General features: G+C 41.9%; 1 protein-coding gene across 4 annotated transcripts in view; it reads left to right on the top strand.

The window, feature by feature from the left end:
* Positions 1–8,909, top strand: part of LOC112223240 (formin-like protein 1) — a 53,018-nt gene extending 44,109 nt beyond the window's left edge. Inside the window, exons 14-26 of one of the 4 annotated variants that reach the window (XM_042305402.1) lie at positions 2,366–2,618; positions 2,743–3,030; positions 3,142–3,266; positions 3,630–3,832; positions 4,956–5,190; positions 5,339–5,407; positions 5,526–5,606; positions 6,216–6,509; positions 6,724–6,825; positions 7,019–7,123; positions 7,251–7,368; positions 7,740–7,850; positions 8,084–8,909. In XM_042305402.1, the coding sequence (XP_042161336.1) occupies positions 2,366–2,618; positions 2,743–3,030; positions 3,142–3,266; positions 3,630–3,832; positions 4,956–5,190; positions 5,339–5,407; positions 5,526–5,606; positions 6,216–6,509; positions 6,724–6,825; positions 7,019–7,123; positions 7,251–7,368; positions 7,740–7,831 (1,965 nt within the window). In that variant the 3' untranslated portion in view covers positions 7,832–7,850; positions 8,084–8,909. The remainder of the gene's footprint in view (positions 1–2,365; positions 2,619–2,742; positions 3,031–3,141; positions 3,267–3,629; positions 3,833–4,955; positions 5,191–5,338; positions 5,408–5,525; positions 5,607–6,215; positions 6,510–6,723; positions 6,826–7,018; positions 7,124–7,250; positions 7,369–7,739; positions 7,851–8,083) is intronic. The other 3 variants (XM_042305401.1, XM_042305400.1, XM_042305403.1) reach the window with 3 other exon arrangements.
* The last annotated feature ends 12,440 nt before the right edge of the window (positions 8,910–21,349 follow it).

A 21,349-nucleotide genomic window follows, 5' to 3' on the forward strand; every position in this document is an offset into this window, starting at 1 on the left:
ACACCGGATAAGACAGGAGAAGTACTCCATATATAACAAACTGACCCTTGCCCCCCGACACATAAACTACTGCAGCATAAATACTGGAGGCTGAGATAGGAGGGGTCAGGAGACACTGTGGCCCCATCCGATGATACCCCCGGACAGGGCCAAACAGGAAGGATATAACCCCACCCACTTTGCCAAAGCAAGCCCCCACACCATTAGAGGGATATCTTCAACCACCAACCTACCATCCTGAGACAAGGCCGAGTATAGCCCACAAAGATCTCCGCCACGGCACAACCCAAGGGGGGGCGCCAACCCAGACAGGAAGATCACATCAGTGACTCAACCCACACAAGTGACGCACCCCTCCTAGGGACGGCATGAAAGAGCACCAGTAAGCCAGTGACTCAGCCCCTGTAATAGGGTTAGAGGCAGAGAATCCCAGGGGAAAGAGGGGAACCGGCCAGGCAGTGACAGCAAGGGCGGTTCGTTGCTCCAGAGCCTTTCCGTTCACCTTCACACTCCTGGGCCAGACTACACTCAATCATATGACCCACTGAAGAGATGAGTCTTCAGTAAAGACTTAAAGTTTGAGACCGAGTCTGGGTCTCTCACATGGTTAGGCAGACCATTCCATAAAAATAGAGCTCTATAGGAGAAAGCCCTGCCTCCAGCTGTTTGCTTAGAAATTCTAGGGACAATTAGGAGGCCTGCGTCTTGTGACCGTAGCGTACGTGTAGGTATGTACGGCAGGACCAAATCAGAGCGATAGATAGGAGCAAGCCCATGTAATGCTTTGTAGGTTAGCAGTAAAACCTTGAAATCAGCCCTTGTCTTAACAGGAAGCCAATGTAGGGAGGCTAGCACAGGAGTAATATGATCACATTTTTTGGTTCTAGTCAGGATTCTAGCAGCCGTATTTAGCACTAACTGAAGTTTATTTAGTGCTTTATCCGGGTAGCCGGAAAGTAGAGCATTGCAGTAGTCTAACCTAGATGTAACAAAAGCATGGATTAATTTTTCTGCATCATTTTTGGACAGAAAGTTTCAGATTTTTGCAATGTTACGTAGATGGAAAAAAGCTGTCCTTGAAACAGTCTTGATATGTTCGTCAAAAGAGAGATCAGGGTCCAGAGTAACGCCGAGGTCCTTCACAGTTGTATTTGAGATGGCTGAACAACCATTAAGATTAATTGTCAGATTCAACAGAAGATCTCTTTGTTTCTTGGGACTTAGAACAAGCATTTCTGTTTTGGCCGAGTTTAAAAGTAGAAAGTTTGCAGCCATCCACTTCCTTATGTCTGAAACACAGGCTTCTAGCGAGGGCAATTTTGGGCAATTTTCACCATGTTTCATTGAAATGTACAGCTGTGTGTCATCCACATAGCAGTGAAAGTTAACATTATGTTTTCGAATGACATCCCCAAGAGGTAAAATATATAGTGAAAACAATAGCTGTCCTAAAACGGAACTTTGAGAAACACCGAAATTTACAGTTGATTTGTCAGATGACAAACCATTCACAGAGACAAACTGATATCTTTCCGACAGATAAGATCTAAACCAGGCCAGAACTTGTCCGTGTAGACCAATTTGGGTTTCCAATTTCTCCAAAAGAATGTGGTGATCGATGGTATCAAAAGCAGCACTTAGTGCTAGGAGCACGAGGACAGATGCAGAGCCTTGGTCTGATGCCATTAAAATGTAATTTACCACCTTCACAAGTGCTGTCTCAGTGCTATGATGGGGTCTAAAACCAGACTGAAGCATTTTGTATACATTGTTTATCTTCAGGAAGGCAGTGAGTTACAGCTTTTTCTCAAATTTTTGAGAGGAATGGAAGATTCGATATAGGCCGATCATTTTTCATATTTTCTGGGTCAATGTTTGGCTTTTTCAAGAGAGGCTTTATTACTGCCACTTTTAGTGAGTTTGGTACACATCCGATGGATAGAGAGCCATGTTCAACAGAGGAGGGCCAAGCACAGGAAGCAGCTCTTTCAGTAGTTTAGTTGGAATAGGGTCCAGTATGCAGCTTGAAGGTTTAGAGGCCATGATTATTTTCATCATTGTGTCAAGAGATATAATACTAAAACACTTGAGTGTCTCTCTTGATCCTGGCAGAGTTGTGCAGACTCAGGACAACTGAGCTTTGAAGGAATACGCAGATTTAATGAGGAGTCCGTCATTTGCTTTCTAATAATCATGATCTTTTCCTCACTTGGCGAATGCTGCTTTTTAGTTAGCTTTGCGACAGTATCAACTACAGTCCATGACATCCATGACATTCACAAAGAAGACTTGCGTTAGTTTCTGAGCTAATGCCTAGGCTGTAGCTCAGAGGGCTAATACATGGACATGTGTGTCTGTGTAACAGGAGAGTCTGCGGGAGTCCTGTTCCCATGTGACCATTCTACAACAGAGGGAGATAGAGAGAGAGATAGAACGAGAGAGGGAAAGAGAGAGGCAGAGGGATAGTGATCGTTCGGCCCAGGCCTTGGCGGAGTTGGAGGAGAAAGTTCAGGGGCTTGTGGACCAGCAGCTGATTCGAATGGAGCGCTCGTCCTCGGGACACCTGGACCTCCATGTCGTCCCTTTCATCCTTCCTGTTTCCATCCATGCTGAAACAGGTGGGCTGCAAGCCACACACATGGGCTCAGAAACCATGTCAGAAATATACATTTATTTTGGTTTATGGAATCAAATTCATCACCAAAAATGTTACCTTTTTTTCATATTTCCCTGCTTCCACAGAACAAATCACGACTGTCGATGGCCCTGTGGCCCCTCCCACATCTTTAGTCCCGCCCACACCCCCTGCTCCTCCATTACTTGGTGCAACAGAGGTCACGGCACAAGCTCCTCCTCCTCCTCCTCCTCCTCCTCCACCTCCTCCTCCACCCCCTCCTCCTCCTCCTCCATGCTCGATGGCAACACCACCTCTGCCCCCCCCTCTTCCAGGGCGTGGTATAGCCCTCCCCCCACCACCTCCAAGCATTGGAATGGCCCCACCATTTGGGGGTAAGCATGATGGACACACTGGTAAGCAAACACGCGATATAGGTCAAGATAGTTCTGTCAGTCGTGGCTCTAAAGACGAAACATTCACTTCATTGATCCCCACCAAAACTAATGTGTCCCTCTTCTGGACAGGTAACAGAAACAAGAAGGCCATTCAGACTAAGTACCGTATGCCTTCATTCAACTGGCAGGCCCTCAAACCCAACCAGGTGGCTGGAACCATCTTCAATGAGCTGGATGATGAGAACGTTTTGGGGGTGAGACCCCAGTACCCTGCTAGCTATCTTCTTACAATCTGTATTCTTGTCCAACTCAATACGTCCTCATCTGTCTGCAGCTGCTGTTTCTGTTTCTACTCATTCCAGTCTTCCCAATACCTCTTCCTCTCTGTTTCAGCCGCTCTCTAGTTTCTCTTTCTTCTGTAATCCTGAAATCCTATGTAGTTCTCTCTCTCTCGCTATCTGATCTGTCTCCCGCCATATGACAAAATAGCCTGCGGTATCAACGGCCAGTCTCGCTGATGTTTAACTGTAAATTGTTCTCACTGAGTTTGGCCATTACCAAAAATGAGTTATTAGTTACCATGAATTAGTTATCCACCTCTCCCCTCCATGTCCTAGGAGTTGAACATGGACGCCTTTGAGGAGCAGTTTAAGACCAAGGCCCAGACAGCCCCGGCTGACGTGGGGACTCTGAGAGCAAAGGTGGCCCAGAAGATCCACAGCAAAGTGTCCCTACTGGAGTCCAACAGGGCCAAGAACCTGGCCATCACCCTGCGTAAGGGAGGCATGGCCACCTCAGACATCTGCACCGCTATAGAGACGTATGTGACTGTTATCAAGTTGTTATAAGAAAAATACCATGTCATTTGTGCATAAGAGTAGATATAGTAAGAGGGTTGGTTGAATGCCCTGACTGTAAGTCGCTCTGGATGACCAAATGTGATATGTAGTACTTTTTGTATTGTGACTGTGTATACACAAAGAGAGAAACATATGGTTGTCTATGGTTTTACTAAGCATTTGATAGTAACTGATCAACTTATAACCAATGTGAAATGTGTGAAGACTCATTTCACTCATAACTCACTTCTGTTGTCAGTATACAGTAATCTCAGAATATGAACAGTCTCTGTAGTAAGTAGTAGTTGTACATCAGTGGTGGTCAGTGTTGTTAAAGATGAGGGAGGACATTTTTTTTTCTTTGTGAGCATGGCCTTATTTCTATTAGAGCATATTGGATGACTGTCATTCATATTCCATTCACCCAGTTCAATGTAACAACTATAGGTTTAGGCTACTACATGATACTCTAATGCTCCCTATACCCATCATGAGGTTGCTACAACCTAGCCAATGAATGAAAGTTTACAACGTAGATGCAGAGAGAAACATTTGAGGAGACAAGACAGTGACACATGGACAGACAGTGATACATTCAATACCGTCTTACACACTCTTGTCTGCATTTAGCTGATATAGGATGTAGTCATTAGTCCAACAGTTGCAAACAAAAGTTTCTATTGGACAAATTCAGATATGTTTATCCCCGTTTTGTTCCGTGTAGGAAACATTTTGAACATAAATCGGCGGAATGAATCCACCCCTGATCACGCATAAACAGAATCCTAAGCCTCCTAGGTTTTGTGTTGAAATCAATGTACCCAGAGGAGGACGGAAGCTAGCTGTCCTCCGGCTACACCATGGTGATACCCTACAGAGTGCTGTTGAGGCTAATGTAGACCTTCATTGCTAAACAATGTGTATTAATCAATTATTTGGTGATTATATTTAGTTTAGTTTTATCTATTTTTTTTACGTTTTCCCTTTTTTTCCCCCTTCTGAAAGTCAATGAGGAGGATGGTCCTCCCCTTCCTTCTCTGAGAAACCTCCACTGTTGTACATAACCCTTGACCCCCTCCCTCCCACCCACCCACACACACACAGGTATAACCAGGAAGCTCTGAGCCTGGACTTCCTGGAGCTGCTGGAGCGTTTCATCCCCTCAGAGTACGAAGTCAAGCTCATCCAGAACTACGAGCGAGACGGGAGGCCCCTGGACGAGCTCCCCGAGGAGGACCGCTTTATGGTGCGCTTTGGCAAGATCCCACGGCTAGCCCAGCGCATCAGCACACTCACCTTCATGGGCAACTTCCCCGAGAGCATCCAGCTCATCCAGCCGGTCAGTAGAAAACAGTAAAAACAATGTTATTTCAAAATGGTTTCAATGTTATTTCAATGTTTTTGTCATGGACAGTAGTTGGGTGCGCAAAGGTTCACCATAATATCATAATTCACCATAATAATGTACGTTCCCATCTCTCCAATAGCAACTCAACGCAATCATCGCTGCCTCAATGTCAATCAAGTCCTCTAGCAAGCTGAAGAAGATCCTTGAGGTACTGTAGGAGACAGCGCTTTTGATATACTGCATGGATGGTTTGTGTTCAATTGGTTAGTTTTGTATGGTTACACAGCATTGGTGTGTCAGTTTGGTATGCCTCTTCTGTCCCTAAGATCATCCTAGCCTTTGGAAACTACATGAACAGCAGCAAGAGAGGAGCAGCCTATGGGTTCCGCCTGCAGAGTCTCGACTTGGTGGGAAAGACTTCAAGCAGACATACTGTATTCATCAACCAAATCTTAGAGGCTCATTTTGTGTTCCTTTTCCCACGACAAGGCACATTGCTCTGGTACTCCGACCCAAGTCCATAGAAATTCACTTGGGTTAGCAGAACATTGTTTTAGCACAGCATCAAATTTATTATCTACAGTAATTATTCAAATGAGACTCCACCTCAGTGAGAGATCCAGAGATAACCGATTCTGACAGGCCTTCTCTGAATCAGCCACAGTGACTGAATGACTAGAACACTAAGGTGGAGCTGGGGAGTATGCCTCTTAACTCAAATTATTGCTGAAGATAATTAATGACAGGCAGAGTTACCCAAATCATCAATTAACTTCAAAATTGATTCCATTTTAGACTGCATCATCCGGATGGGTCACATCTTATTTCAAATTTGTATGGAGTACTGTATCCCTTGATTTTCATTATCTGATCCCAGATCTGTATGTGTTTTTGCCAACTACCTCTGACTACCACTGTCATAAAGCAAATACAGGTCTGGGATCATGCTAACCTTTTCACATTGTATCCTTTTCTCCATTGGTTGCCTCTAAATATATGGCTCTGGTTCAATCTAGCTCTTAGACACTAAGTCCACAGACCGGAAACAGACTCTGCTGCACTTCATAGTGAGCATCATCCAGGAGAAATACCCTGAGCTCCAAGCCTTCCACAGCGAGCTGCACTTCATGGACAAGGCTGCTCTGGTGTCCCTGGACAGCATTCTGCAGGACGTGTGTGCCCTGGAGAGGGGCATGGAGGTAACCAGGAAAGAGTTTGCCGTACAGGAAGACAACCCTGTGCTGCAAGATTTCCTCACCAGCAACAATGACCTGCTGGACTCTGTAGTAGAAGATGGCAAGACTGCCCAGGTCAATTCTCCCTACTAAATATAGTATATTGTAGAATGAAAAAATGCCAAAATGTACAGCCTACTAAATGGGGCTAACTTAGTAATGGTTTAATGACGCTAGAATAAATGAATTTAGGAGAGGGTGATAATATTTGTATAACATGAGTACTACTGCTACAGAAAACAATGATGTACAGTATAATGAAGGTCTGATCATTTTTTTCTCCTGTTAGGATGTGTATGAATCAACAGTGGAGTACTTTGGAGAGAACCCTAAAACCACACCTCCCTCCATGTTCTTCCCTGTCTTCGTGAGGTTCATCAAGGCCTATAAGGTTAGCCACCACATTGATTAATTACATTTATTGATTGATTAAATGTATTCATATAGCCAACATAAAAATAAAAGGTAAGTTCATGTATCGACATAGTAGACGGTGCTGAGCTCTTTGCTACACATAAAACAGTAACTGTTGTACTAATGTGACAGTGTACCATACATAAATGTTCTTTTTCTGGTCCCGGCAGCAAGCAGAGCAGGAGAATGAGCAGAGGAAAAAGCAGGATGTGTTGTCCAGAGAAGGGAGAACAGGGCCACCGTCGACATCAGCGAAGCCTGAAATACCACAGAAGGTAGTCGGTGACACATTAGCAACCACGCAATGGAACACAAAGAGAGTTGACCTACTCCGTTTACCCTCAAAACATGTATCATTTTGATTTTGACCCCCAACTCCTTTTGGCTGCCCTTTGACCCCAGCAGGTACCTATGATGCCCAAGCTGCCCCAGATGGACCTGATAGCAGAGCTGAAGAGGCGGCAGGTGATCCCCCTGGTCCGGGAGGGCAAGGATGGAGCCATCGAGGACATCATCACAGGTGGGCCTTGTGGGGTCAGGGGTCAAGGTCTCCCGTACAGTGTATGTCTGCTGTGTATGTGTAATATAATTAATATACAATGCTGAAATTAAACTAAAGTGGTAGCTGTGGTATACACTTGTAGAAATGTACAGTATGATAATGCTTGTTTTTCTGCACAATTTTTTATGCCATTTTTCGCCATCCTCCATTTTCACAAATACATTATAACTATCATCATGCAATGTCCACTACCACGTCTACTCATACCCTTTCACCTTATCTGTTCATTCCCTTTTTCATGTCGTTCCCACTCATTCCCATGGGCATATGTCTCTCCTTCACCCTCTTCTCTCTTTCTTTATCTCTCTCTCTCTCTCTGGGGTTTTCAGCTCTAAAGGCTGTACCCTTCACGGCTCGCTCTGGCAAGCGCTCCTCTCGCCTCTTCTGCGACTCTGGCTTCAGTGATGAGAGCCCCACATAATCCCCTCGGAAGTGTGTAGGTCTGTCTTTCGCTCTCTCTGGAGGTGTCTATGACTCCTGTGCAGCACTTTCCCTGTCTGTGGATATCTCTGTTTCTCTCGGTCTCTTGGTGCAGTTGTCGGTCTGTGTTGGTCTGTCTGTGTCAGTCTGTTTGTGGTTGTGGGCAGGTGTCAGTACCAAAGCATGCTTAGACCAGTCCTGTTCCAGGTTGTGGTCTCACAGTGTTGTTGCCATCCATCATCTCTCATGCTAGACCTGAGGAACCAGCCGTACAGGCGGACAGACGGGTCCCGAGTCAGCGCCAAGTGGAAGCCCGGGCAAAAGCTCCAAGTCTCCTCCGATATTTCCCTGTGAAAGCACACACACTCACGCTCCATTCAAACAATCACTCTCATTTCATTTCATGGATATAGAGTGCACACAAACTTGAAATATCTCCCCTAGACTTAACCCAGCACTGCAGGTGATTGGTTCTACCTGTGGTTCAGCCCACAACAAACCTCACTGTTGACTGCCTGCTCTCTAAGTACAGCTTCAGGTATATTAGATTGTGAGGTGCTGTTTCCTAATACTTCTCTGATCCCCAACAAAACACCTACAGTAAGCACACTCTATTTCCCTGTAAACACATCCTCTTTCTACATACTGCTAAAGGAGTAAGGGCTTGGCCATGGATGGACTACAGTTCAACGGCACGATTTCAATGAGAATCACCCTCATTCTCTACTATCTTCATTAGAGGTTTTGGACATGTTTAAAGCAGATTGAACACTGGGACTGTGTATATACCCATTAGTAAAAGCTAGACAAGACCCTACATTTGTTTGTCATATTAATAGCTTATTCTCTTTGTGGTACTCAGACGGCTGCAAGCTGTCAATCCCAATAACTGCATCTGGTGTAAAAGCATGATGACCTGTCCTTTTGTCCTAGCGCTAGTAGGATTACAACAGCTCGGGACGGAGCTTAGAACAAGATTTGTACTATATTTAAATTATTTTTAATATAGAAGTGTGTGGATAAGCTTTTTCTTTGTTTCACTGTTTTCGGTTTGAACTAATAAATATTTTATACGGCGATTGTCTGCTACTTTATTTATGACGTCAGAAGTCATGAGACATGAAATGGGTTTAGAGTTCTACAGACACTGAATGAATTGGAATCGAGTCCTTTCGTGTACAAGAGGATCACTTTTATTCTCACAAAAACACAACAGGAAGGTACAAAAGCAGCGGTCTGTTAAGTACCATAGTTGACTTCCTCACAACAAGCAGCAACGGTTCTTTCAATACATAGAATTGGCATAGCATTTGCACTGTTAGTTGGTCTTTAACATTCATACTATGTTACTTCACCATTCTTCTTCAGTACTCACAAACAACACTTATCTCACACAGCAAGCATCACTCTCAGAATAACAGTAGTTGCGCTTCAATATTTGAACCTCTTTTTCTTTACACTAACGTTGACAGTAAAATGGGTCTTGACCGACCTTGTTGCACATGATACAAAATCTATTGTCCTGTACCGTGTTTGATCTAACATACACTGAGAGTTATACAGTAGAGTTATTCACAGAAGTAACAGAACCTTTCGTCATCCCAGCGTGCAAATTCCAGGAATGTACAGTATGTGCATGCTGTTTGGATTACATTCCTCTCAAAAAAAATAAATAAATAAATAAATTCACATCAAATCCATAGAGGTAACATATTTTCTGTCTATGTACATGATTTATAACACCCACAGACGACCTCCAACAACCATATATTCATCATGAAACCATATTGGACGTAGTATGTTTTTTAAAACCTTTAATCACAATAGAAGAAGAGAGTTGTGGGTAGTCGTCAGTGAGTACTTGTAAAGAGGGATGAGGAAATGTGCTCTCGATTTCTTTCTTCCCCTCTCCCTCTATCCGAGCCAAGTTGGGTGAAATGCTACTGTGAGTAGATGACAACCCTTCCTCATTTATTTCTATTGGGAGAGTCTGTCGTTCCCCAAACAAGACTCCCAAAAGTTTCCAATGTTTTTTTTCACTGCATGTATTTCTTTGTAATCCTGCCATGAATCAAATGAATCTGTGACAAGAAATTATAGGAACAACGTGTTCAATGGTCTAAGTAGTTAGTCAGGAACCAAAACAATGACAAGAAAAAAACTAAACACACATTCATAAACTCATTTACAGAATACATGTATCTAAAATGTGGTTATGAAGCCTCTTTTCAAGTATAAAAATACAAAAATTCTTGATTATATAAAACATAGACGACGATTTGATTTTGTACATGATATGATCTCTGCAAACAATAGCTATCAGGTAGTGTACTATTTTCTCACAATATACTGTATATCTGATATGATTTAGATTATTCTAAGGTTAATTACATGGTCTTCATTTTCATTAGCTCTCATTTCTATTTTTAAGATAAATAATACATGATATTAATGTCTATGATTTAACATTGTATCATGTCCAGTAATGTATATGTTTTGTGCTATATATTAGTGCACAGAGTCTTTCCGTGGCAAAACGTTGACACTTTCCTCAAGCAATACGTCAGACAGCAGATAAGCCTTAATAGTTTTTTGTGTAAATCTTCATAATGCAGTGACAATGATGACAAGCTGGCTAGTGTATAAAACTGTGCTAATGTTTACTGTGACATTCCAGGATACATATGTATTCAATTTACAACATTTGGGTGTCAGAAGTGAGATCCTGTGCTGAATCTTGTTGTCACCCGTATTAGCTTCAGTGTTGATCCCAGTACTTAAACTGACCATGATAGCAAAGGATAAAAGCAGTTCCCCTCGGAAATGGAAAAAGACCAAATTTTACTCAAATGATCTCCATCTCAGCTCCAAACCTAGCCTAATGCAATAGGGAGGCTGTGAAAAGGCAGTCAGCAGGTTATTCCTTTTTTAAGGGTTCTAACAGTGTTTTAAGATCACATTTGGTTTCCCAGTTCTTTGCACTTATCTGGTGACCCCTTCCAGATACAGACAGACGAGTCAAGAGCTACTGTCTTAGGCATTGATTATTTTCCAGCTTCCATATGCATCTATTTGGCCACATGGGGTGCTATGCTACAGCCAGTGCTGCGGCCCTCTGTATTTCCCCCGATTGGCCACAGGGGACGCTGTGTTCAGCGCATCAGTCGTCAGGCTCGTGTCGAGATCAGAGCATTGTGGCTGTCACTAAGCTGAGCGTAGGCAGAGCTGGAGAAGTGATGCTGTGATCAGTACGGCACTGCTGTCAGGGCTTGAGGACGGGCAATCTGTCTTGATTTAGCTTCCTCACAGTGGGGAGGAGAGGAAGGGGAGTTGGAAAGGAAGGAGTGAAGTGAGAAGAGGAAAGGAAATAAGGATTGAGAGATGAGAAGAAGAGAGGAAGACGGATAGGAATATGGACTAAGCAAAGGGGAGCTATAATGGAAAACTATGTAATAGAGTGCATGCTATACCTATAAAAAAAATGTAGCAGAGGATAATAGGAGTTCCAATATTATATGATCTTTATGAGTGAAGGTTGAACTCTACTTTCACCCTGGTTAACCCTAGGCATACTTTCTTACTCTGCGATTGGTCGATTACGTTTTTGTTTGTACTTCTGCCCTCGGCTGCTGGCTAGTTGGGATACATAAAGGGGGCTAAAATCAAAAGCTATGATTGGCCGTTAGCATCAACCAAGCAATGCTCACTCCGAAACAACACACATTTTCAATGAATTCGTCCTGTCTGAAACAGTTAAGATGCTTTCTTTGTCCAGACAGTGGGCTGCCTGCCAGACTAAACGGACTGATCTGAATGGCACCTACAGGGGTTTCTCCTTAGAGCCATGGAGACCCAAACAAACCCCAGGAGAGGGAAGATGGCGCTGAGCCTGTCTCGCTGACTCATCAAGCTTGATTTGATGCCAACACTAATGAATTACCATTACCTTTAGCGAACAAGAGATTTCCCCCTCCGGTTAGATGTCTATGGGCCCCCACACAGCTGCCACATTCGTTTACACATCCAACCATTCAACGGGGCAAAAGGATTAGGGGGACAAACAAGACAAACGCCCAAGATTAACAACGAAGACCTCCTATTAAGCCGAGACCATGTACAAAGGGAGGTAGGAGAAGAGAGAAGAGGAGAGGAGAGGGGAGACATGCCTTTAAAGATGCCAAGAGAGCTGGTTGCGTTGATGTTGATTTAGATCAATGTCAGCCCTGTCTGGCTATGTTTTCCTCATGTGTCCTTGGGAGGTCCACTTCTCACAGTGAGATAGACTGGGTGGGATGAAGAGCAGTGGAAGACTACACCAGCTTTGGTCTACATGGGGGATGGAATTTCATAGATACAGGCTGTACATTCAGGTGGGGAAAGGGAGGGGTAATTGGTAATTGTGAAAGGAGAGATAGAGACACAAATTGGTACAGCAATTTTGGCAATCTTTGTAGTCTAAAAAAGGTATGGGAAAGTATCGTTGACATCAGCTCGTGTCAAATCAATAGGGACATGATCCTCATCTTTGCCTCAAGGGACACCAGGACATCTGTGGCTCTTGGGGGCTGTATCACGAATAGCCTGTACAAGGACAGGAAGAGACAGGTGTGCCATCGCTCTCAAGAGATTGAGGGAATCTCCCACGAGAGCCTCCATTCCCCAGATAATGCGCATTAACGCCAAAATCATCCATTCAGGGACACACAAAAAGTCCACCTGTTCAAGCTAGATAAAGAGGATAGTCATTGCCTGTTGGCAGTCTTTCTGGACAGCTATTGGAACAGTGAATGTAGCTAGCGCTGTGTAGTGTGCATGTCCACACAATGTCCTGATGTATCAAATAGTATAATGCCAACTAAGCCGTTTTGATCAGATAACCCCTAGGCATTCATATGTTGTGCACACACAAACTTCACTTCTGTTGATTTTAACATTGCCAATTTTTCAGCTTGTGCATATTCTCCCCTCAGGATAAAATGAAGGGGAAAAAAACATGTTTACATTGTGGTACAGTCTTGGTTAAATCCTATTGGTTCAAAATGACCTCGTTTGTTCATGTCTGAAGCAGTCATGTAGTGTTGAAAGAAGGAACCTAACATGATGCATTACAGTACACAAAATAGCCTACGCATGTGGTTTTATTTTACCCACACTGTACATACAGGTCACATATAGTAGATGCATGTTGGTCCAATATATTCAGCTGACTCCAACATATATTTATTCATATTATTTGCATATGTTAAACATACAGTTGAACAGGTCTTTTGTTTGTTTGATCACAAGACAGTTCACTACATTTCACTGACCTAGTTGCCTATTTATTTATATATATATACCTAGTTGCCTATTTATATATATATATATACAGTGGGGCAAAAAAGTATTTAGTCAGCCACCAATTGTGCAAGTTCTCCCACTTAAAAAGATGAGAGGCCTCTAATTTTCATCATAGGTACACTTCAACTATGACAGACAAAATGAGAAGAAAAAAATCCAGAAAATCACATTGTAGGATTTTTTATGAATTTATTTGCAAATTATGGTGGAAAATAAGTATTTGGTCACCTTCCAAACAAGCAAGATTTCTGGCTCTCACAGACCTGTAACTTCTTCTTCAAGAGGCTCCTCTGTCCTCCACTCATTACTTGTATTAATGGCACGTGTTTGAACTTGTTATCAGTATAAAAGACACCTGTCCACAACCTCAAACAGTCACACTCCAAACTGTCTTCCATTTCCTAATAATTGCTCCCACAGTTGATTTCTTCAAACCAAGCTGCTTACCTATTGCAGATTCAGTCTTCACAGCCTGGTGCAGGTCTACAATTTTGTTTCTGGTGTCCTTTGACAGCTCTTTGGTCTTGGCCATAGTGGAGTTTGGAGTGTGACTGTTTGAGGTTGTGGGTCTTTTAAACTGATAACAAGTTCAAACAGGTGCCATTAATACAAGTAACGAGTGGAGGACAGAGGAGCCTCTTGAAGAAGAAGTTACAGGTCTGTGAGAGCCAGAAATGTTGCTTGTTTGTAGGTGACCAAATACTTTTTTTCCACCATAATTTGCAAATTAATTAATTAAAAATCCTACAATGTGATTTTCTGGATTTTTTTTCTCATTTTATCTGTCATAGTTGAAGTGTACCTATGATGAAAATTACAGGCCTCTCTCATCTTTTTAAGTGGGAGAACTTGCACAATTGATGGCTGACTAAATACTTTTTTGCCCCACTGTATATGCTACCGTTCAAAAGTTTGGGGTCACTTAGAAATGTCCTTGTTTTTGAAAGAAAGCACATATTTTGCCCATTAAAATAACATCAGATTGATCAGAAAAACAGTGTAGACATTGATAATGTTGTAAATGACTATTGTAGCTGGAAACGGCTGTTTTTTATGGAATATCTACATAGGCGTACAGAGGTCCATTATCAGCAACCATCACTCCTGCGTTCCAATTGCACGTTGTGTTAGCTAATACAAGTTTATCATTTTAAAAGGCTAATTGATCATTAGAAATTCCGTTTGCATGTATGTTAGAATAGCTGAAAACTGTTGTTCCTATTAAAGAAGCAATAAAACGGGCCTTCTTTAGACTAGATGAGTATCTGGAGCATCAGCATTTGTGGGTTCAATTACAGGCTCCAAACGGCCAGAAACAAAGAACTTTCTTCTGAAACTTGTCAGTCTATTCTTGTTCTGAGAAATGAAGGCTATTCCATGCGAGAAATTGCCAAGAAACTGAAGATCTCGTACAACGCTGTGTACTACTCCCTTCACAGAACAGCGGAAACTGTCTCTAACCAGAATAGAAAGAGTGGGAGGCCTCGGTGCACAACTGAGCAAGAGGACAAGTACATTAGAGAAATTGCCAAGAAACTGAAGTGTCTAGTTTGAGAAACAGATGCCTCACAAGTCCTCAACTGGCAGCTTCATTAAATAGTACCCGCAAAACACCAGTCTCAATGTCAACAGTGAAGAGGCAACTCTGGGATGCTGGCCTTCTAGGCAGAGCTCCTCTGTCCAGTGTCTGTGTTCTTTTGCCCATCTGAATCTTTTATTTTTATTGGTCAGTCTGAGATATGGCTTTTTCTTTACAACTCAGAGTCCCGGAGTCGCCTCTTCACTGTTGACGTTGAGACTGATGTTTTGCGGGTACTATTTAATGAAGCTGCCAGTTGAGGACTTGTGAGGCGTCTGTTTCTCAAACTAGACACTTCAGTTTCTTGGCAATTTCTCGCATGGAATAACCTTCATTTCTCAGAACAAGAATAGACTGATGAGTTTCAGAAGGAAGTTATTTGTTTCTGGCCATTTGGAGCCTGTAATCGAACCCACAAATGCTGATGCTCCAGATACTCAACTAGTCTAAAGAAGGCCAGTTTTATTGCTTCTTTAATCAGAACAACAGTTTTCAGCTGTGCAAACATAATTGCAAAATGGTTTTCTAATGATGAATTAGCCTTTTAAAATTATAAACTTGGATTAGCTAACACAACGTGCCATTGGAACACAGGAGTGATGGTTGCTGATAATGGGCCTCTGTAAACCTACTGTATATTCCATTTTTTTTTTAATCTGCTGTTTCCAGCTACAATAGTCATTTACAACATTAACCATGTCTACATTGTGTCTGATCAATTTGATGTTATTTAAATGGACAAAAAAATGTGCTTTTCTTTCAAAAACAAGGACATTTCTAAGTGACCCCAAACTTTGAATGGTAGTATATATATATATATATATATATATATATATATATATATATATATATATATATATATATATATATATATAACTATATATATATAGAGCGAGAGAGCGAAAGGGAGAGAGAGAGTACCAGTCAAAAGTTTGGACACACCCACTAATCCAAGGGTTTTTTCTATATTTTTACCATTGTGATTGTGGATTGTGGAGACCAGGTCATCTGATGCAGCACCATCACTCTCCTTCTTGGTCAAATAGCCCTTACACAGCCTGGAGGTGTGTTTTGGGTCATTGTCCTGTTGAAAAACAAATGATAGTCCCACTAAGTGCAAACTAGATGGGATGGCATATCGCTGCAGAATACTGTGGAAGCCATGCTCTTTAAGTGTGCCTTGAATTCTAAATAAATCACTGACAGTGTCACCAGCAAAGCACCCCACACCATCACACCTCCTCCTCCATGCTTCACAGTGGGAATCACACATGCAGAGATCATCCATTCACCTACATCTCTTACATTCATCTGCGTCTCACAAAGACACGGCGGTTGGAACTAAAAATCTCAAATTTGGACTCATCAGACCAAAGGACAGATTTCCACCAGTCTAATGTCTCTAATGTCTATTGCTCGTGTTTCTTGGCTCAAGCAAGTCTGTTCTTATTATTGGTGTCCTTTAGTAGTGGTTTCTTTGTAGCAATTCAACCATGATTGCCTGATTCACGCAGTCTCCTCTGAACAGTTGATGTTGAGATGTGTCTGTTACTTGAACTCTGTGAAGCATTTATTTGGGCTTCAGTCTGATGTGCAGTTAACTCTAGTGAACGTATCATCTGTAGCAGAGGTAACTCTGAGTCTTCATTTCCTGTGGTGGTCCTCATGAGAGCCAGTTTCATCATAGCGCTTGATGTTTTTTGCGACTGCACTTGAAGAAACTTTAAAAGTTCTTGACATTTTCCATATTGACTGACCTTCATGTCTTAAAGTAATGATGGACTGTTGTTTCTCTTTGCTTGTTTGAGCTGTTCTTGTCATAATTTGGATTTTGTCTTTTACCAAATAATGGCTATCTTCTGTATACCACCCCTACCTTGTCACTACACAACTTATTGGCTCAAATGCATTTAGAAAGAAAGAAATTACACAAATAAACTTGTAACAAGGCACACCTGTTAATTTAAATGCATTCCAGTTGACTAACTCATGAAGCTGGTTGACAGAATGCCAAGAGTGTGCAAAGCTTTCATCAAGGCAAAGGGTGGCTACTTTGAAGAATCTCAAATGTAAAATATATATTTTTTGGTTACAACATGATTCCATATGTGTTATTTCATAGTTTTGATGTCTTTACTATTATTCTACAATGTAGTAAAAATTTTAATGAAGAAAAACCCTTGATCGAGTAGGTGTGTCCAAACTTTTGACTGGTACTGTAAATATATATATATATATTTTATTGTATGCTACAAACCCCACACATTGAATTAAATGTCAGGTCAGACATTTAATATAATTCATCATCAGCACCATGAGAGGACTCACTCTTGTAATGAGTGTAATCTGTAAAAAATAAAAATCATAAAGTTAACTGTGAGGATTTGAATGCATAGTGTAATGATACTAATTAACGGCATCCGCAGACTCAGACGGTGTATCTGGTCATGACAAAAGGAAGATGCGGAAGGAAGGCGCACTTGGAGGCAAACGCAATCTCACACAATTGAGTGGTTTCCAGCAAACAGCAAAACTAGACATGAATACTTGGGTTGTATTTCTCCAGGAAGTACCATACACTGCCCAGATTGCTCCACTGTGTCAAATAGAGGTTGACATTAGAGTGACCACATATCCCGGATTGTGCGGGACAGTCCCGCATTATGGCGATTTGCTCATTCAACATATTTGCTGCTATTCCACTCAATCTCGTTTTAAAAGTCTCCCATCTTAACTGTTTTACATTCCCTTAGGCCAACCAGAAATGTTTCCATGGACAAATATTTGCAGATTTTGTGGTCTCGTTTCTGCATCACAAAATGTTGCGCAGGCAATTGAGTAGGCTAGGTACATTTCAATTGCTCATTCGATGCGAGGACTGCAGGGGGGTAGTGTTACTAACACTTCCCACATTAGTGCCTGTTTAGTTAAGTGATAATGCCAGAGAAGCCGATGTCTGGAGGATATATTGGCACAGATGTTGTAACCCGTGCCAATATAACCTCCAAACACGGACTTTGCGGGTATTGCAATTTTTATACAACCGGATTACCAACTAATTCAAATAATGATTCACATATATTCATTAAAAACTTTATTTAGAAAAATGTATTCATACTATTTCATCCTTCCACGAGATATAGTCCCGATACAAATCTAGGATTGGTACCCAAGCCAGCTGGTTGTTCATTCTATCATTTATCACTTGTGGGGTGGCAGGGTAGCCTAGTGGTTAGAGTGTTAGACTAGTAACCAGAAGGTTTCAAGTTCAAACCCCCGAGCTGACAAGGTACAAGTGAACCCACTTTTCCTAGGCTGTCATTGAAAATAAGAATTAGTTCTTAACTGCCTTGCCTAGTTAAAAAATAAACCTAGTCATTAAATCGTTTTGTTCTAGATCTATGGACGCGACCCAGGTCGTTCGTTCTAAATGTTCTGTTGCCGTGATGGCTAGCAATGCTCTTATCCCTTGCTTGCTAGCTAGTCAACTTTGGCTAACACAGCCACGTCAAACAGTGCAGCCAGAATAACAGCACTTGTTTTAATATTGAAATTCGATCTCCAGCTGTCCGATGGCAAAGAACGTGTCGGGAGATGGGACAAGACAGATAGGCTAGCAGCTTTTCTCAGCCAGTCGAAATCATGAATCAGCATCATAATTCAAAGAAATGTCAATAGAAAAACATGAAATAAAGCTAGTTTGCTGTCATTCCAGCTTCGGTTTGAAGTGATTGTGTTAGCTGTGTAATTGGCTCTCTTCTGAACAGTGGCCTGGCGAGAGAGCAAATGTTCTATGCCAGGTGAAATTGCACATCATTCGCTCATTGTAATGGATGTTTTTTTTTTATCACGAGAAAACCGTTTAAACAAACGCAAATGCAGCTACTTCGCTGTTATTCTGGCTGCACTGTTTGACATGATTGTTAGCCAAAGATGGCTAGCTAGCAAGCAAGGGATAAGAACGTATCCAGCACCATGGCAACAGAACATTTAGAACGAATGACTGGGTCGTGTCCATAGATTTAGAACAAAAAGACTTAACGACTAGGTCGGGGTCTCTTGCAACCGAACCGATAGAACGAACGACCATCCGGTTTTCGTAGCAACCCTGGATTTGTGTTGGGACTATATCTCATGGAAGGATGAAATAGTATGAATAAATAACGTTTTTAATGAAAATATGTCAATCATTATTTGAATATGTTGGTAACCTGTTAAATAAAAGTGATACTGCTCTTGAAGTCGGTGTTTGGAGTACATATCACTTTAATAATGTTTACATACTGCTTTACTCATCTCATATGTATATACTGTATTCTATTCTACTGTAATTTAGTCAATGCCACTCTGACATTGCTCGTCCTAATATCTAAATATGTCTTAATTCCATTGTTTTACTTTTAGATTTGTGTGTATTGTTGTGAATTGTTAGATATGATTAGATATATCTAATCATTTGCTAAATATGTGTATGTGACCAATAAAATGTGATTTGATATTGACACGGTTTGCCTGCCCTCGACAACACAAGTGCCAATATATCCTCCAAACATCGGCTTCTCGGGCATTATGACTTAAGTATAACCTTACTGTTACACCAAAAACACCACCTCATTTCTTATGAGATTTTAGGATGGCTAGCTAAATAGCAAAACAAATGTTATCACGCGGTCAAAACTCAACAGCGTTCGCCACTAGGCAGAATGTGCTTTGATTGAAACAGAATACAGGAATGCTATATAGTTTGTTAACACCTTCTGCTCTAATTTGCTCATTAAACAGTAATTCAAGAAGATCGAAATGCATATTCCCATTAAACTGATTGAGATCAAATGATTGGCATGCAGACACAGTCTGGACATTTCAATAGTAAAAGGTGAAGAATTATCAGTCATGATTGACAGTGATGATGCCATGGCCTATTTTGAAATTAGGCATGTCTAAATTAGGTATGCCTAACTTAGTGTTTGAGGGTTTTAAAATATCAAATATTCTTGTGACAATATTTGTAAAAAAATGTGAACTACAGCATGAGCGGGAAGGGGATTTCTGTGGGGGGGGCTACACTGTCCCGCAAATGTCCCACAAAATAGTCTTGTTGTCCCACATTTGGGTATTTTAAATGTGGTCACCCCTGTTAGCCGTGTGCTAACTACTCTATTCGCTAATGGGCCTTGTTGTGAAGAGCACTGACCTCTCTGCGATGTCATCTTCTGTACTTGTATGATAACCAAATGGTGTCTGACTCCTTTCGCTTTCACCCCGAACAGTGAGGTATGGTTTGTGCTCTGGCTAAAACATTGTGCTTCACCAAAATGGATGCTTTTACAGCTTTGGTGGTGGATGAGATGCATTCTCCCTACATAAGGTACAAAACTTCAAGATCTGATCAAAGATGCATGTACAGGTGCATCAATCCAGCCCAGTTGAACCATGGCAAAATCTGGGTGTTTTTCACTCTGAAAGTCAGCCTTTTGAACTTCAATAACCTGTGAATAGACCCCCTAAGGCCTAAAGAGCACCACATGAAGGGCCCTGTTTCTTAGAGTTAATGAAGTGGCCTCTATCTTGGAGTTAGCTAATGGAGTGTGGATTATCACCTTTAGGGTAATGAGAGGATTGGGGTGACTGGCTCAGGACGGGTGCGAGCTGGGACGAAGTGGCTGGCTGTGTTATCTCTACCTGACTTTGAGAGCTGCCTGAAGGTCCTTTGAGAGGGACAGTGTGGGCTGAGGTGGGACAGGGCCACTCAGCTTAGCCTACTGGGTTGGAGTGCCTGCTGAACCAGATACGACTGGGGCTTCAGAAAGGAGGGCTTCAGTCTTATTTGCTCCAGAGAAGCATTGGCGGTGTGTTCTACTTTGCTTCTTCGCCCTGTCTGTCTTTCTCTTTCCATTCGTCTTTCTTTCTTTCTCTCTGTCTTTCTTTCTTTTCTTATCCTACCTTTTCCACATTCTCATCTCCACTGAGAAACAAATATTCTGACAATAACTACTTTTTCATCTCCTGACCCTCTCACTTTTGGACTGTGGTTTTAAATGACTCAGCTGGAGACAGAATGATTCCGTGATTTGAGGAAAGGAAGCAGCGCTAGAGAACAGTGGCACTGTAGGATCATAATGTGCTCGGAGAAAGGTCAGTGGTTCGACGTCAGGGTTAACTTCATCAGCAATAAATAACTATGACAAAAAATGTTAGTCAACAACCTATTTTTCCGGACGAAAAACCAATGACGATGACGAAAGGAGATGTCCTGAAAAACCCAGATAACTGTCACAAATTACTTTTCATATAGGTTGAAGATAAGGTAAAGAGATGAGAATTCCACATCAGACTAATGGACTTTCAATTTGACACGAAGGCTTCTTTTGATCTCCCTGTAATCTGCTTTGTCCAATAATAAGCATGCATGTCTTTGCAGAATTTAATGCAATCCTCTCATTGATCTTTCAGTTGTGCTGGCTGGTTGAGTTGATCTGCCCTGCTCTTCCACACACACAGCTACCAGGCGGTCACTTCAGTCACGCATCTATCTTTTGAACTGATGCATAGCCAGAACACTTCAATTGCACCCAGAATGTTTACTCTCTCTTACTTTCA

The sequence above is a fragment of the Oncorhynchus tshawytscha genome, linkage group LG24, assembly GCF_018296145.1.
Source record: "Oncorhynchus tshawytscha isolate Ot180627B linkage group LG24, Otsh_v2.0, whole genome shotgun sequence".
Taxonomy (NCBI): Eukaryota; Metazoa; Chordata; class Actinopteri; order Salmoniformes; family Salmonidae; genus Oncorhynchus; species Oncorhynchus tshawytscha.